Source organism: Phyllostomus hastatus, unplaced genomic scaffold (assembly GCF_019186645.2).
Source record: "Phyllostomus hastatus isolate PE091 unplaced genomic scaffold, TTU_PhHast_1.1 phas_contig_449, whole genome shotgun sequence".
Classification (NCBI taxonomy): domain Eukaryota; kingdom Metazoa; phylum Chordata; class Mammalia; order Chiroptera; family Phyllostomidae; genus Phyllostomus; species Phyllostomus hastatus.
Window position 1 is genome coordinate 2,982,143 of NW_025333882.1, and position 14,769 is coordinate 2,996,911.

Sequence of the window (14,769 nt, forward strand, 5' to 3'; positions counted from 1 at the left end):
GAAAAAATATAAGCAACAGAATTACAGGGCAGCATTGAGACAATGAATTTGATGTCATGTGTCAGCCCACTACAAATCAACATGACCACACATCAAATTTGAAGGGCACTGATTAAGTAACATGACTCACCTGGCAGATTCATTTAGACCCAATCAAATCTGCTTAAAAAAAACAAACAAACAAACAAAAAAAACCCACTGTGTATGTAAAGTAATTTATTGCTTTGGTATTCTTTGCAGTAAGATGTCATGGAAGGATTAAATAGAAACATGTGAAGTCATTTGTTCATTTATTCATTAATATGCTGTCAAATTCAAGTTTTCTATACACTATGGTGTTTATTCCATTTTCTGTACTATTAGACATACATATTTAAAAAAATATTTAACTTATTTTTATGAAGAAATTAAATATTTTCTGGAAAAAAATCATTTTATTGTTCTCTAGCAACAAACCTCATCCAATTCAACTAATTTAAATACCTTTGCTCCACAGCAATATGTCTAAAGATCTAGTTTACACAATTCTATTCTACATAACACTGTTTTACCCTGTTACATAGTATATAATTAAAGAACATTTTTGTAATAAACATGTTTTTTTAATATAATACAGAACAAGTTTTTCCCATATCCCAGCAATCACTCAAATATATTAAAAATGTATCCATCTTAAAAGGCACACACATATACAGGTTCAAATCTTTATTGTTTTAAAATTCTACATGTCTTTTACAATATTTTGTTATTTAAATGACTTCTAAATGGTTAATGTACAATGAACTTTTTTCCTGAAACTCAATCATGAATTTTAATTCCATATAATTATTCCAAACAGAATAATAAAGATGTTGGGAAGGCTTCAGTGCTGCATTTGGAAACATCAATAGCACACTCTTCCCTTTAGAACCCAGGTGACCAATCTATCGAAAGTGCTTTTAAAGACTGCTAATTATGGCTGATCTTAAAAATCAATCAATCAAATGAGTTTTTTTTTGTTTTGAAACATCAAAGGGCATTTAAAAAAATAAATGAAACAATTTGCTTTAGTAATCTACAGACGCAAACTCAAAGTTATGATTATCTGCATGCAATAACACTCCTCTTTAGTTTTGAAGCACTTATACAGTTTATAAAGAATGTATTAAAGAGTGCAAGTTTTTTGATATTGATTTCACAAAAGGACAAATGCTGGTAATAACTAACATTTAACATCTAAGTTCAAGCTAATGTATATGTATCAGGCAATTAATATGGCTAATCATAAGCCACAATGCACAAGGTATGCCCTTTGAGAAAATGAACTAGTTTGGTCCACACTTCTAGAGTTATGTGGGTAAAAACAAAAACAAAACCATTTTAATTCAGCCAAGGGTCTTGATGAATTTACTGTTCCTAAAGTGTCGCCAGTTAAAAAGTAAATGATATACACCAATGAAGCATACTGTCACGTTGACTTTTGTATAAAAAGACGGCCTGCTGTTTTTGGAGTGATGAATGAACACTGTAGGACAAATCAGGAAAATGTAACTTTCTTCCATAAGTTATACTTTCTTATTCCATGATACAGCTTTCACTCTGTAAAATTTTGTCCCCAAAGGAACTTTAAATCTGTTTTGTGCCTAAAAAGGAAAGAAATCAAATTACACAGGTACAACGATATCATACTACTCAATTCTAGAGTACTGAGGGTGGGAGGGAGGTTCTTTGTGAAACTATACAAGATCTACCTCTAAGCAGGTAAAAACATATTGAGCCACTTATATTGATGGAAGAACACAGGACAAAGAACATAGTACAAAGTGAGCTATAAGTCATTATTTTAAAGTATCAAAGAAGCCTTGATACTGCACAGTTTAAGTTCCATTAGAGTTTTGGAACAGAGGGGCCCAAAATTACAATGAGTTAGGAAAAATGTTCACCAGATTTCACTGATTGTAATACCAGCATTGGTATTGCTGACATTACAGTCAGGTGTACTTTTGGCCATCAAGTATTTTACTTCAGTGGGGGTAGTGTATGAAAATAAGAAAATATCAATGCTATTTATTCACTTTTAATCAACAGGTTGTATTCTTTTTTGGCAAAACACTAATACAAATAGTCATAGAACAGAAACTTATAGTTGTTTTCCTATATAAACTGATGAATTATTGGTAATCTACCTCTACTATCTAAAGATAAAAAACACATATACTTATAAAATTCCTGGTTCAAATTCATACTCATTAAATGCAAGGTCTAACTTAAGTAAGCAAAAAGGTTAAGGACAGCACTATTAAAAATTTCTATATAAAGTAGTATAAGAATTTTCCACATAATTCCTAGGTTTATATCATATAATACAGTTTTTACCTTTTTGGCTTGACAGTATTCCTTTTCCATTACTTTTCCAAGAACCCAAGGTCTTCTAGATGCACCTGAAGCTATTGAATGAAATTATTAGTTTCTTTTGAAAAGTACAGTATAATCATCATAAATATATAACTGCAGGAATCAAAACAGACTAATGCATTTCCAGGAGTGAGAGAATGTGTAAGACTTTTAAAATCGCTGAAATCACAAAAGATATATAACAATTTAAAAAACAACACTGAAGTCATTTTATTTTTAAACCACTAATTTTGGATTCATTTACTCATTAAATGTTGGTGGTAAGTCAAACCAGAGAACTAAAAATTAAATACAAATAATCTAAGTAAAAATCATAAACAAATAAATGCAGGAATTCTAAATTAGCTCAACAGTGCCATCTACTGAAAGCACTAACAAAGAGGACCTTCCCCATTCTGAAAGCAGTTACACAGACAAAATTTATTTTCTAGGTTCAAAGAAAGGCACTGCTTTTTGAGAGGCAGTGTTTTTATAACACCAGTGCTCAAGGGCAGGAACTGCACCTTTCACACATCTGTACTCCCCAGTGTTTGGCAGGTCTGTGTGAACATAATCAGTGCAAAATAAATAAATAACAAGTGGTAAAGCAGCAAAGCAAGTCTAGAAGAGTAGTACTTGAGTGAAGGAGAGATGGAAAATGTGGGAGATGAGATGAAAAAAAGCTAGTCTGTATAAACCCAACTGTGACAAATTAAGAAGATAGAAATACTCATTCTCTTTAAATTCATCAAAAACTGTCAGAAAAAGTTGACTTTAAAAGTACTTTGGCCAGTAAGTTTATCTGTTTAGGCTAAATCCTTTGAGATTCGTAAGAGTAGCCAAAATTGATAAATATAAATAAAATATACATACACAGAGAGTACCACATGACAGACAGAAGGCCCTGGGCCATTCTAAAAATAAAATGCTTATGTTTTATGTACAAGGACTAATGAGTTACACTGTTTCAGGCATAAAAACACCCATCTAGTAATCCACCCATCCCCAGGGCAACAGTACAGGGGTAGGATAGCAATATCCCAATTTGTATCCCCTGCACTGTATTCCTAAAAAAAAGTATGTGTGTATGTTGGGGGTTAGAGGGCATTAGGGAGGATATGGAGTTCCATGATAAATTTTGTTAAATAAGTTATTTTCTGCAAGACTTGTGAGAGCCTTTTAAAAGATGATGTGCACTGTGAATCTCTAGGAGTATACAGTGAGTGTTTCTGAAATTTCAACACACCCTATCCTTAGGATATTGCACATTGAAAATTTTCAAGATAAAGGACCATAATATAACAGCCTTATATGATTCTGTAAATAAAATGTGCACACAATACATATATTTATGTATTTCCACATTTAGACATATACATAAAGAGATAATAGAAATGGGGGAAAATGTTAACAGAAGGTGAACATGGGTAAAGGTATATGAGGTTTTTGGACTATACTTATTATGCTATATTTTTTTTGTAAATTTAAAATCATTTTTAAGTAAAAAGTTTAAACAAATGCAAAAAACAATCCACAAAAAAAAAGTCACAGAAAAAAGTAACCACCACCAACAGCTACAACAGAGTAATCATGAGACACTGAACTACTTAAGGAATTGGTATTTCACCAGGTTATCATTCTAAATAGGAACAGCAATCTAAACAAACATATGTTCTTGTTTCTCTATTTAGGTGAAGTATCCCAGGGTATCAATTCTGTTCTTCTGGAATTCTTCAAAGTAATGAAAAAACAAAAAACAAACAAACAAACAAAAAAACAACTGAATAGTAATAGGAAATAAAGAGAGGATCCCTTCCTCTACCACTGTTGTTCTAGTACTGTTTACATCTCTATGTGCCCACTTGAACCTAATTATATGGTCTACCTCTGGGACCAGGAGGGGATGAAGATGAACAAAGACCCAGCCTACCTGAGGCTACTGTTCATTGAATGATTACTTAACCACTGTTCCATGAGCCCAACACTGAAAAACTTTCCTTCTAAATAGTTAACCTTTTCCTGCAGGCTTTTAAAATGTAAAAATCATGGTCCACTAATGAGTGTATATTCAGAAACAATCAATTATAACCATAGGCAGAACTACTGCAGAATGTGAAACTTTGTCCTAACACAATTTCATCTTAAATGTTATGTTCTTTCACTCTAGGGGACAGAAAAAATTCAAATATAAACAAATGAGAGAATAGGAATGGATAGAAAGAGAAATGAAACCAAACAGTAGGATGCCAGACAGAAAAAGAATGGTTTCTATAAGTCAAACAAAATCCTGTACTAGGATTGGGAATAGAAGGCACTAGACCTGAGCACAAGTATCATACATCATTTAAAAAAAAATCAACACGAGAAGGAGAAAAGCAGGACATATGTAAATTCTTTTCCCTCTCCAAATGGACTGATAACTACATTGGGCTGGCAAAGAAAACTGTTTCTTAATACTGATGGCAGGTCACTAGAAAAATGACCCCTACCCCTTCATCATCTTTCTCTTATTTTGAGGAAGAAAAAGAGGTACTGGGTAAAAGTGTGGGGTGAAATAGATTGTGGCAGCAAAGAGCTATTTATTTTGAGCCTGGTTTTAGGCTGGATTATAAATTAGTCCAGAAATCATTTTGGAAGATTTATGCCTGATTGCTGAAAACAGTTCAATACATTAGACCCACTAGTCCATAGATGCATCTCATAATAAAGCTTCTGACACAACTGCAAATTATTTAAAATTGGTAGATATTTTTAAGTAACACATAATACATACTATAATTTAGAATATTTTAACAAAGCTTATGTGGCCTTTTTCAAATGTTTAAGTATTGACAAATTTAATAAAAAATAAAGTAGAAACACTTAATGATAAATAAGATGGAAAAGATATTTTATAATTTGCCATAAAATTTGTTTGTTATAAATAAATAAGCATGTAAGCTGAAAAAGGTTGCATTTATAGAAGAATTGTGGCAATTCAATTCTGCTATTACTAGGATATGAGATATTTTGCCCAACCCCATTAATTATACTGATTTAGAATTGTCAATAGAACCCAGAAAAAAACTCTGGATATTGCAGATATTAAAAGCAGATTAAACAGAGTTCCCTTTTAGTTATTTAGGGATAACTAAATCTGATAGATTTAGACAGGGAGAAAATATTTAATATATTCTTTTTACTTCAGCCTTATTATTCTAGTTATGGATGTGACACTTACCACCCTCACCTGGTTTGAGATCCAGGGCAGGCAAAGACTCTGAATGCAGAAAATATAAGGTTGGACTAACAGTAAATAATACATAATTGTCATGACGTTCATCTAGGATGATGAGTACCAAATCTCCCACCTGAAAACTGAATAAATAAATGTTATTTTATTGCCCTAAAAAGTTACTACCACTCTATCCTAAAAATTTTAAGTATATATTCTGCAATGTTCAACTATATATATTGAAATATCAATACAATAGTCATTTTCATATTTACATGATATGTAACTTTTTTACTACACCCAGCACCTAATGGGTGTGCTAGTCATACACAGAAGATATTCACAGGATGATGTCAGTGACTATAAGAGACCTAAAGCATTTTTAAAAATAAAATTTGTAATACTATCTACTGTTTAAAGAGCACAAAAAAAGGAGGGGAGAAAAAATAACTCCACCATAGCTCATCTAGTCATATGAAGAAGATATTCATCCTGACCTTTTATTTTACAATAAGAAACACAAATTCAGAGGGAGCAAACATTTATAGTTGTAGTGGCAAAGAAATTACTATATAATATTTCTACAGTCTCTATTCTAAGTACAGTGCTCTTCAATTTGAAAGAAAAGCTAACTGAGCTAGGTTCATGTTGTTAATTAGGTTTAAACAATGGAATTACTAATTTAGGGTGAAGGCCTGAAAGAAGGGAGGAAGAAAAGAAATGGTACCACTGTCAACGTGCTTTAAGTGGTATCTGTTCAGTCTTTTTAAAAAATGTTCAAAGTATCAACAGTCCTTGAAAGTTATTCTCTGATTCCGTAGTTGTCAAAGAATTTTAATTTATTAGGTCCTATACCTAATAAATCATCAAAATCTCTGGAGAAGCTTTTAAATGATAAGTCTCTTATTCATTAATTGTTTACTTTGCAAATACCTGTTGTCTACCTCACGATATGTGAAGCAACTGCTTTGGCTAAACACCAAAAGGTAACTTTAAAAAAGTAGATACGGCCTCTCTGAGGAAGTTTCTTTCTTTTTTAAAAGTTCTTCTCTCTCTAATCTATGAAAGACCATAAACTGATTTGATTTGACATAGAGCTGGTAAGTCAAGTCAGACACCACCCTTTCAAATCACTGGAAAAAAGATAAAATTCTAATAATTATTTAAAGGTCAGTAACCACTAATATTTGACAACCAAAATTTTGGTCAACAAACCTATTGTAGACAAAGGAAAGGATCTTTTGAGAATATTTAGTTTACTGGTTTTTTTAAAGCCTCACCTGAAGATATGTTTATTGATTTTATTTTTAAGGGAGAAGTAGTAAGGGGAGATAGAGATAAAGACAGAGACAGAGACAGAGACAGAGAGAGAGAAATGTTGCTTCCCATACATGCCCCAACAAGGGATGGAACCTGTAATCCTTTGGTGCACAGGATGACACTCCAACCAACTGAGCTACCTGGTTAGGGCCTGTTTATGGATTTTTGTATCAGTCCTGACAGATATAGAAAACTGAACAGTATTCATGAGCTGCTAACAATGCCTTTGTTATTCCAGAGACCATCCTTTTTAAACAGCCTACACCAAAAGCCAATATATTAATATGGGGTAATTTGGTCCAGGAATACTATTATTTGATACTTAACAGTGTATTATAAATTTTTAGCATAGCAATAAAACTAAGTCTAAAGAATAAAAATGATAATACAATGTAACTTAAAAAGCTAAGACTCTCCAATCTCAAATTTAGAAAGACTAAGGAGATAAGTGGGATTTGAAAGAGGTGGCACCAACTGAAAAGTGAACTAGAATAAAAAAAACTTCAGAAATATTTATGCATATGATAATTAAAGCTGTTAATAGGAAAGATTTCTAATATAATTCTAATATTACCAGAAATAATAATTTAGAAAAACTTTGCTTTTAAATCAACCTTTTCACTACCAATGAATACAAAATACTCAACGCAGTGAACCTGGATCTGAAGGATTAAAGGCATTGAAATACGTTTTCATTAACAATTCATTATTATTCAGTTGAGCAAATTTTTTCCCACAAAATATAAATAAAATACTTACTCTCTAATAGCTATCTTTTCAGAATGCCTTGAAGATACTGAAGACATGCTCTGAGACATCTAAAAAAAAAGTTCATAAAGGTTATACAATTAAAGCATGACACTTATTAGGTTCTTACTGCAAAACTTCTGCTCAATATTATACACATTAACGTCTCCATCCTAGTTTTACAGAGTCCAAATTTATATGGTTGATTAATATAATTCTTTTCCTTCAACAATTACTTTCAGTGGACGAATTTACCTACATTTTTATATTATTTTTGAATTAAATTTTCATGGATTAAAAATAATATCAAATTACATTTTATTTATAATTATGTATTTAACCTTAAAAATTTCACAGGGAAAAAGACTGACACGTATACTTCCTATGCATAGTGGGCCCAAGGCCTAGCTGTACAAATCGATGAAAGATGAATGGATTTCTCTTTGTTTATTAGTCTAATTTTGATGTTCAGAATTTCTTCCATTTACCTTTGAACTCTTTCTGGAACAATGCAGGGTCTCAATTAGAGTTAAAAAAAAAAAAGATAAAGAAAAGAACTACAACAAATAATGAGCAGAAAGGCCTAAAAGTGTATAGCAACTGATTATCAAAATCATCCAACTGCTCCGTATGCTGCCAGTGAAGACAAGTTTGAGCAACCATTTTTCAGACATATTCAACTTTGTTTAGATTTTCTGAAAAGATGTTTTTAATTAATTTATTAAAATGAAGGCTTAGATATGAGGAAACACTGTGAAGACAGCTTTAAATTGATATGAAAGTACAATTTCTGTTGAGACATTCTGGGTTGGAGTGGGACACTCTTTGGACCTGAAGGGCAAAATTCTGTCATTCATAAACATTTCCTAAGCATCTGCTGGAGACTGTAACAGTTACTATTCTAGGTGTAAAGAATACAGCAGTGAATAAAAAACTAAAACCCTTGCCAAGACAGCTTATATTCTATGGGAATACTGCATAAAACACAATGCTGAGTGATGTCTGGAATAGGCAACTCTTTTTGAAAAACAGTTTGCTCTACTTATAAAAATATCAAATAGCCTTAAAATTATTATAGCAATAAGTTAATGACTGACAATCTACTCACTATAGTATTAATATGTAATTTTTGCTGTTCAAGTTAAGGATATACAAAAGAAAGCAGGTGTTTCCCTATGAGATAGGCCTTAAACAGTGACTATTTCCATGTAAACTGTAATTATTAGAATTTAAAAACTGAAATAACTGCTTCATTAAAATGTATAACATGGACTAGAAATGATTATTCAAGTACTTGGTTAAATACATAGCTAGAATAAAATCAAGGTAATTTAGCAAGGTGTTAGGCTCAATCCCCTTCAGTTAAAAAAAAAAAGAAAAAAGAAAGACTTGTGAACAGATGTAATGTATTAATTATGCACACTTGAGTAAACATGCTAATCTTCAAAAGGATTATAAAGAATGGCTCTTACTGACTTAATAATCCTAATGGGTGTTACAAATACATAATTATAAAGCATAAAGTCCTACAGATTATAGCTTATTAAAAAACAAAACAAAACAAAAACCCTGACCAGTGTGGCTCAGCAGGATGGGCGTCATCCTGCAAACCAAAAGGTGGCCAGTTCAATTCCCAGTCAGGCACATGCCTGGGTTATAAGGCCAGGTCCCTGGTTGGGGGCCTGTGAGACGCAATTAATCTATGTCTCTCTCGAACGCTGGTATTTCTCTCCCTTCTTTCTCCCTCTCTTCCCCTCTCTCGAAAACAAATAGATAAAATCTTTTTAAAAAATGATGAAAACAACTGTCTTGATTTGTTCAGTGCTTTTAAAATTATATTGGTCAGGTACACAGTCACAGATGTCAACTGTAAGAATCACTCGCTGATGACCAACATGGCTCAAAGAAAACTACTGGAAATGAATTAATCAAACCATACTTTTGACAGATCTTCATGATGAAATATAATAAATTTTTTAAAAATATTAAGATCAACTGGGCAAGAAAAAACTTACCAGTCTTTGATTTAACCTCTTGTTTTCTTCTTCTTTTAATTGTAATGTCTGCAGGGGGGTGGAAAAACAGACCTGTGGTTTATTCTTATACCTACTAAAGTCTAAACATAATTACTGTCAAAATTTTCTTTAGATGGATGCTCGGTTGTAGTTCAAAAGGTTAGTAAGATGTATGTTTTGTAGATCCCTTCCCACTGTTTTAATTAACTGGCTTAAAAGATAACAACAATTTTTTAGCATATTTACCTAAGCCAAGGATTCTCAAAGTTTAATACGCATCAGAATCACATCACTTGTAAAATATTCTAAGTATGCAGTAAATATCTGAGATCTATCCCAAAGACTCTGCTAGTAGGTCTGGACTTAAAGGAGGGATATACATATATCCCAGTTGATTCTAATGTAAGTGATCATACAATCTTTTAATAACAAAAAAATGCATGCTAGAACACCAAGTGGTACAATTTTGACTAGACTCATAAGCTTGTACAGAGCAAAAGAAAAATACTTTTTTTCTAAAAAATCTTAAAAACCCAAGGAGAAATGGTCTATAAACAAAGATATGTTGAATTTAAATCAAAATGGCATGCCCAGGCTGGCGTACGTAGCTCAGTGGATTGAGCAAGGGCTGCGAACCAAAGTGTTGCAGATTCAATTCCCAGTCAGGGCACATGCCTGGGTTGCAGGCCATGGCGCCCAGCAACTGCACATTGATGTTTCTCTCTCTCTCTTTCTCCCTCCCTTCCCTCTCTAAAAATAAATAAATAAATAAATAAAATCTAAAAAAAATAAAAATAAAAAAAATAGCACAATATTTAAAAATATATCTTAAATCAAAATGACATTATCTGATAGTACAATTTGGGAGGAAACCACTTATTGACAATTTTTTCATGTCATTTCAATTAATCTCTATAAAAAACATAACTTTTCTTCATCATTCACATATTCTATTTTTGCCCAATTCAATGCTTTGTTTTTGAAATATGTAAAATTCATACTTAAAATGTTTTAATGATTTCTGAACTAATGAAAAATACTATTACTGCATATATTTATTTTATAAAGACCACTAACCTTTTTCTCTAATACACACTGCATTTATTGGAATGATATGACAAATAAGAGGCTTAATATTGCCAATTGTTAGCCACTTCTCAAAATATTAACCACAAAAATACCATTAAGAATTATAAACATAAATAGAGTAAGTTTTCAGCATAAAATTTATTTAACTGCATCCATCAGAGTGAACCTATTAAATACTGCAATTAAAGAAAACAATTTACTTACTCGTTCTAACAGCATTATCCTCTGTTTTTCTTCAGATAGCATAGGAATATTTTCTCTACGAGAAAATAAATTACTTTAGTTTAAGTCTTATAATTCTACACTTTAAATTATTCAAAAGGATTTTAGAAATTTAACTATTACTACAAAGTACTTTAAGGGACTGTACTAAACTTTTAAAAGCCTTCCTTTTAAGTTAGCGTACATCTCAATGGTGTACATTCTTGATACCAGAGGTCATGAACTTAGACCTATAAAACTTCTGAAATTATGTATAACCAAAATGTTTGCCTATACCTTTTTCTAGGATAATGTCTTTTAAATGTCAAATATTTTTTCCTTCTTTCAGGGATTAAGAACCTTCTTCATCCTATGTGTGAATGAATACATGTTAAGAATAAACTGGTATCACTTGGGTGGCTTCACCATTCAAACTAAAAACAAAACAAAATGCCCCATACCTGAATGAGCTTACAGAACTCATAATTTCAGTATATGAAAAATAAATCAAATCTCAATAAAGACTTCAAAAGTATTACTAAGTGGCTACAATGTGCTATTTGATATGCCATATGCAAATTTCCCCATACATTAAAATATTTAAAAACTAATTAGAAAAGAAAAAAAAGGATGTGTAGGCTTTTGTTTAATTTTTATTGATGCAAAACTGACAAATAAAACTAAGATGTTTAACGTGCACAACTTGATAGTTTGGTATGTATACACACTGTAAAAGGAGTCTTTGCTTTGAGTTATTTAACACATGTATCACTTCCCTTTTGGATGGAAAGAGGAGATAACACTGAAATTCCACTCTTAACCAATTTTTACCTGTACATATAGTGTTATCTCCTATAGTCACCTTATTGTACATTAGATTCTCAGACCTTATTAATTTTATAAATGAAAATTTGTACCCTTTTAGCAACCTCTCCTTATTCCCCCACCTCCCAGCAAGGACTTTTCTAGTGTTTCTAGGAGCCTTGATTTTTTTTTTTTTAATTCCATATACTATCAGGGACACCATGCCATATTTGTCTCTGCTTGACGTACTTCTTTGGCATAACGGTGCCCTGAGGTTAACCCACATTGTTGCAACAGAAATGATTTCCTTCTTTACACAGTAATCCCATATATATTTTTTCACCATTTGAAAATTTATTAATTTGAGACAGACATCAATTTGTTATTCCACTTATTTATGCATTGATTGGTTGATTTGTATATGTGCCCTGACTGGGGATCAAACCTGCAACTTTGGTATATTGGGACAATGCTCCAACCAACTGAGCTACCCAGCCAGGGCTATTTTCACCATTTTCTGTTCATCAACACTTAGTATGTTCTCTTATCTTGGATATTGTGAATAATTCTGCACTGATGTAGATTTCCATCCCTTGAGATAATGGCTTCATTTCCTTTGGACATATGCCCAGAGATGAAATTGCTGGATCAAATAGTAATTTTAATTTCTTGAGAAACCTCCATACTGCTTCCCATAGTGGTTGTACCATTTACATTCCTCTCATTAGGGTGCCCTTTTTTCCCAGAAATTCATCAGCATTTGCTAGCATTTGTCTTTTTGATAATAGCCATTCTAACAGAAGTGAGGTGATATTATGGTTTTGATTTGATTCATTACCTCTTGCCTTTTGATAATACTTTTGAGGTGATTAATATGATGAGATCTGTCCAGAAAACATCCAACCACTGTTAATATAACAAGAACAGTTTGTGCAACATCAATGTAACCTGGCAGCCAAGGAGAGTGGACTGGAATGTGCACGTGTGAACAATGACAACTTCACTGTACTAATCAGTGGGGGCATGATTGGGGCATAGACACTGTTGACTGAGTTTGCATACCATGTGGCCATCATATTCAAAATGACTGAGTGAATAGAGCAATGGATCTGCATCAAATTTTGCGTTAAGCTTAATCATTCCTCCATATAAACTATTTGGATGATTCAGAAGGCCACAGCTATAGGAAACTGGTGACTGGCACCTTCATTACGACAACCTGCCGGCTTATGCATCATGTCTTGTACAGAGTTTTCTCGTGAAACATCAAATCACCCAGGTGACTCAGCACCCCCATGACCAGATTTGGTGCCCTGCAACCTCTGGCTTTTCCCCCAAACTAACATCATCTTTGAAAAATAAGAGATTTCAGACCACTGATGAGATTCAGAAAAATATGATGGGGCAACTGATGGTGACGGGGAGAACAGTGTGAGGTCCCAAAGAGCCTACTGTGAAGGAGACTGAGGCATTGTTGTCCTATGTACAATCTTTCTTGTAAGTTGTAACTTCAACAAATGCCTCCATTTTTCATAGTTCATGGCTGGATACTTTCTGGACAGACCTCAACGTATACACCAACAATTTATCAGATGCATCAGTTGCAAATATTCTCTCCCATTTCATGGGGTGACTTTCCTTTTTGTTGGTGGTTTTACTTTCTGTGCAGGAGCTTTTTGGTTTGATGTAGTCCCACTTATTTAGTTTTGTTTTTGCTCCCTTTGCTTTCAGTATAAAACCCCCACCCCCCAAATCACTGCCAAGACCAACGTCAAAAAGATTGCTTCCTATATTTTCTGCAAAGTTTACGGTTTCAGGGATTATGTTCAAGTCATTAAATCCATTTTGAGGTGACTTTTATGTGTGGTGTAAGATAGGGGTCCAGTTTCATTCTTGTGCATCTGGCTGTCCAATTTTCTCAACACCATTTATTGAAGAAATTTTCTTCTCCTCATTGAGTATCCTTGGCTCTCCTGTCAAATATAGTTGAGCATATATGTGAGAGTTTACTTTTGGGATCTCTATTCTGTTCCACTGAGCTATGTGTCTGTTCTTATGACAATACCATACTGCTTGATTACTACAACACTGTAATATAGTTTGAAATCAGAAACTGTGATGCCTCCAGCTTTGTTCTTGCACAAGACTATTTCAGCAATTCGGGGTCTTTTATAGTTCCAAATGAATTTCAGTATTGCTTTTTTTCTGTTTCTATGACAAATGCCATCAAAGCTTTCATAGGAAATATCCTAAATCTGTATATCACTTTGGGTAGTATGGACATTTCAACTATGTTAATTCTTCCAACTCATGAACACTGGATACCATTCCATTCATTTGTGTATTCTTCAATTTCTCATCAATGTCTTACAGCTTTTAGTGCATAGATCTTTTATCTCCTTAGTTAAATTTATTCTTAAGTATTTACTCTTTTTGATGCAATTCTAAACGGGATCATTTTCTTCAATTCTCTGATTGTGTGCTGTTAGTGAATAGAAACACAACTAATTTCTGTATACTGATTTTGTGTCTTACAAATTACTGAAAGTATTTACTAGTTCTAACTACTTTTTGGTAGAGTCATAGGGTTCATGTATAATGTAATAACATCAGCAAAAGGATAAGTTCACTTCTTCCTTTCCAGTATGGATGCCTTTTATTTCCTTTTCTTGCCCAATTGCTCTGGTTAGAATTTCTAGTATACCACGGTAATGCCAAAATTTGCTATGTACTTTCTTTCTGGATCTATTGAGATGATTATATGATTTGTCTTCCATTTTGTTAATGTGATTTATCATACTGATTAATTTGTGAATGTTAAATCACCCTGATTCCCTGAAATAAATGCCAATTAATCATGGTGTATGATCCTTTTAATGTGTTATTTAATTTGGTTTAATATTATTTTGTTGAGGATTTCTGCACATGTTCATCAAGGATAATGGCCTATAAACTTATAGTGTTCTCATCAGGTTTTGCTATCAGGGTAATGCTGGCCTCATAAAA

The 14,769-nt window shown here is 32.7% G+C and overlaps 1 protein-coding gene across 3 annotated transcripts in view; it reads right to left on the reverse strand.

The window, feature by feature from the left end:
• Positions 1-201: 201 nt before the first annotated feature.
• The window catches only part of RB1CC1 (RB1 inducible coiled-coil 1), a 93,223-nt gene continuing 78,655 nt past the window's right edge, over positions 202-14,769 (reverse strand). For 2 of the 3 annotated variants that reach the window (XM_045845040.1, XM_045845042.1), the window contains 6 exons: positions 10,963-11,017; positions 9,670-9,717; positions 7,667-7,725; positions 5,594-5,730; positions 2,356-2,426; positions 202-1,622 (listed from right to left, as the gene is read on the reverse strand). In XM_045845040.1, the coding sequence (XP_045700996.1) occupies positions 1,545-1,622; positions 2,356-2,426; positions 5,594-5,730; positions 7,667-7,725; positions 9,670-9,717; positions 10,963-11,017 (448 nt within the window). In that variant the 3' untranslated portion in view covers positions 202-1,544. The remainder of the gene's footprint in view (positions 1,623-2,355; positions 2,427-5,593; positions 5,731-7,666; positions 7,726-9,669; positions 9,718-10,962; positions 11,018-14,769) is intronic. The other variant, XM_045845041.1, reaches the window with a different exon arrangement.